Raw genomic sequence first — 965 nt, 5'->3', positions numbered from 1 at the left:
GGCTGGCAGCACCTCGGTTGCTGTAACAGACACTTCTGCCATCAAACACACAGTGTGGTGCAGGACTGAACTGCCTTCTGGGGTTTTTCTGATGTTACGGGCTCACTCTCGCTTTCTCTCACGTGCTGCCCCCCCCCTTCCCTCCCCATCTCCCCCCTTTCCCTCCTGCGTGGTGCGCAGAGCCCCTCAGCGTGGAGAGCACGGCCTGCAGCCTGGGCAGCATGAGCGAGTCGGGGCAGGGCTACGAGTGCAGCACCCCCTCGGAGACGAATTGCTCCTTCGACCCCGCGGAGGAGACCCCCTCGGGCACCGTCTCGGCTTCCTGCCCGCGACACCCTGTCACCCCCTCGGAGTCGGGGCTCTTCGCTTTGCCGCCGGCAGGAGCAGGACTCGCGGAGAAGCAGGAGATGTTACAGAGCTCCGGTGAGACGATAACCATGGACTTCACGCTCCCCGCAGACATTAACGAGGGTTTGCCTTTAATCGCTGACCCCATGGATTTGGACAGAGACCCAGAGGCAGTGGTGGCCCCTGCGCAAGTGTCCTTATCGGTCACAGATTTTGGCCTCATCGGCATCGGGGATGTAAATAGTTTCCTGACGGCTCACCAGGCCGGTCCCGCTCCCGTGGCTCGGTCGGAGCCGCTCTCGCAGTGAGTCTCCGGTCACAAACTTGTCACAGACCCAGCGAGGACTTTGACCTGACTGAGTGAAATCCTGGAACTTCCGCTGCTCTGTAGGGACAGTTTGGAGCCGTTGGTCAGAATCCGTCTTTCCATCCTCCTTGATCCAAGGCTACAGTAAACCAAACACCTTTCTGCTCCGGTTGTGATGCACTCGCACAAAGCTGGTGGCTGGCTTTAGGGGGGGAGGGTTTCCATCGCCCCCTCTTTCGTTGACCGTGTGTCACCCCAGGTAATTCCAGGCCGTTCGCAGAGTCCCTGCCCTCAGGACAGGGGACGTGTC

At 60.4% G+C, this 965-nt stretch overlaps 1 protein-coding gene across 1 annotated transcript in view; it reads left to right on the top strand.

The window, feature by feature from the left end:
- Positions 1–656, top strand: part of LOC104516829 (mesoderm induction early response protein 2-like) — a gene marked incomplete at its 5' end in the record, with an annotated part of 1,480 nt that extends 824 nt beyond the window's left edge. The window contains one exon of the mRNA XM_010161282.1: positions 178–656. Within this exon, the coding sequence (XP_010159584.1) occupies positions 178–656 (479 nt within the window). The remainder of the gene's footprint in view (positions 1–177) is intronic.
- Positions 657–965: the final 309 nt, after the last annotated feature.

Source organism: Eurypyga helias, unplaced genomic scaffold (genome assembly GCF_000690775.1).
Source record: "Eurypyga helias isolate BGI_N326 unplaced genomic scaffold, ASM69077v1 scaffold32821, whole genome shotgun sequence".
In the NCBI taxonomy this organism is placed as follows: domain Eukaryota; kingdom Metazoa; phylum Chordata; class Aves; order Eurypygiformes; family Eurypygidae; genus Eurypyga; species Eurypyga helias.
The sequence above is the reverse complement of the archived record's forward strand: the minus strand, read 5'-3'. Positions and strand labels throughout refer to the sequence as shown.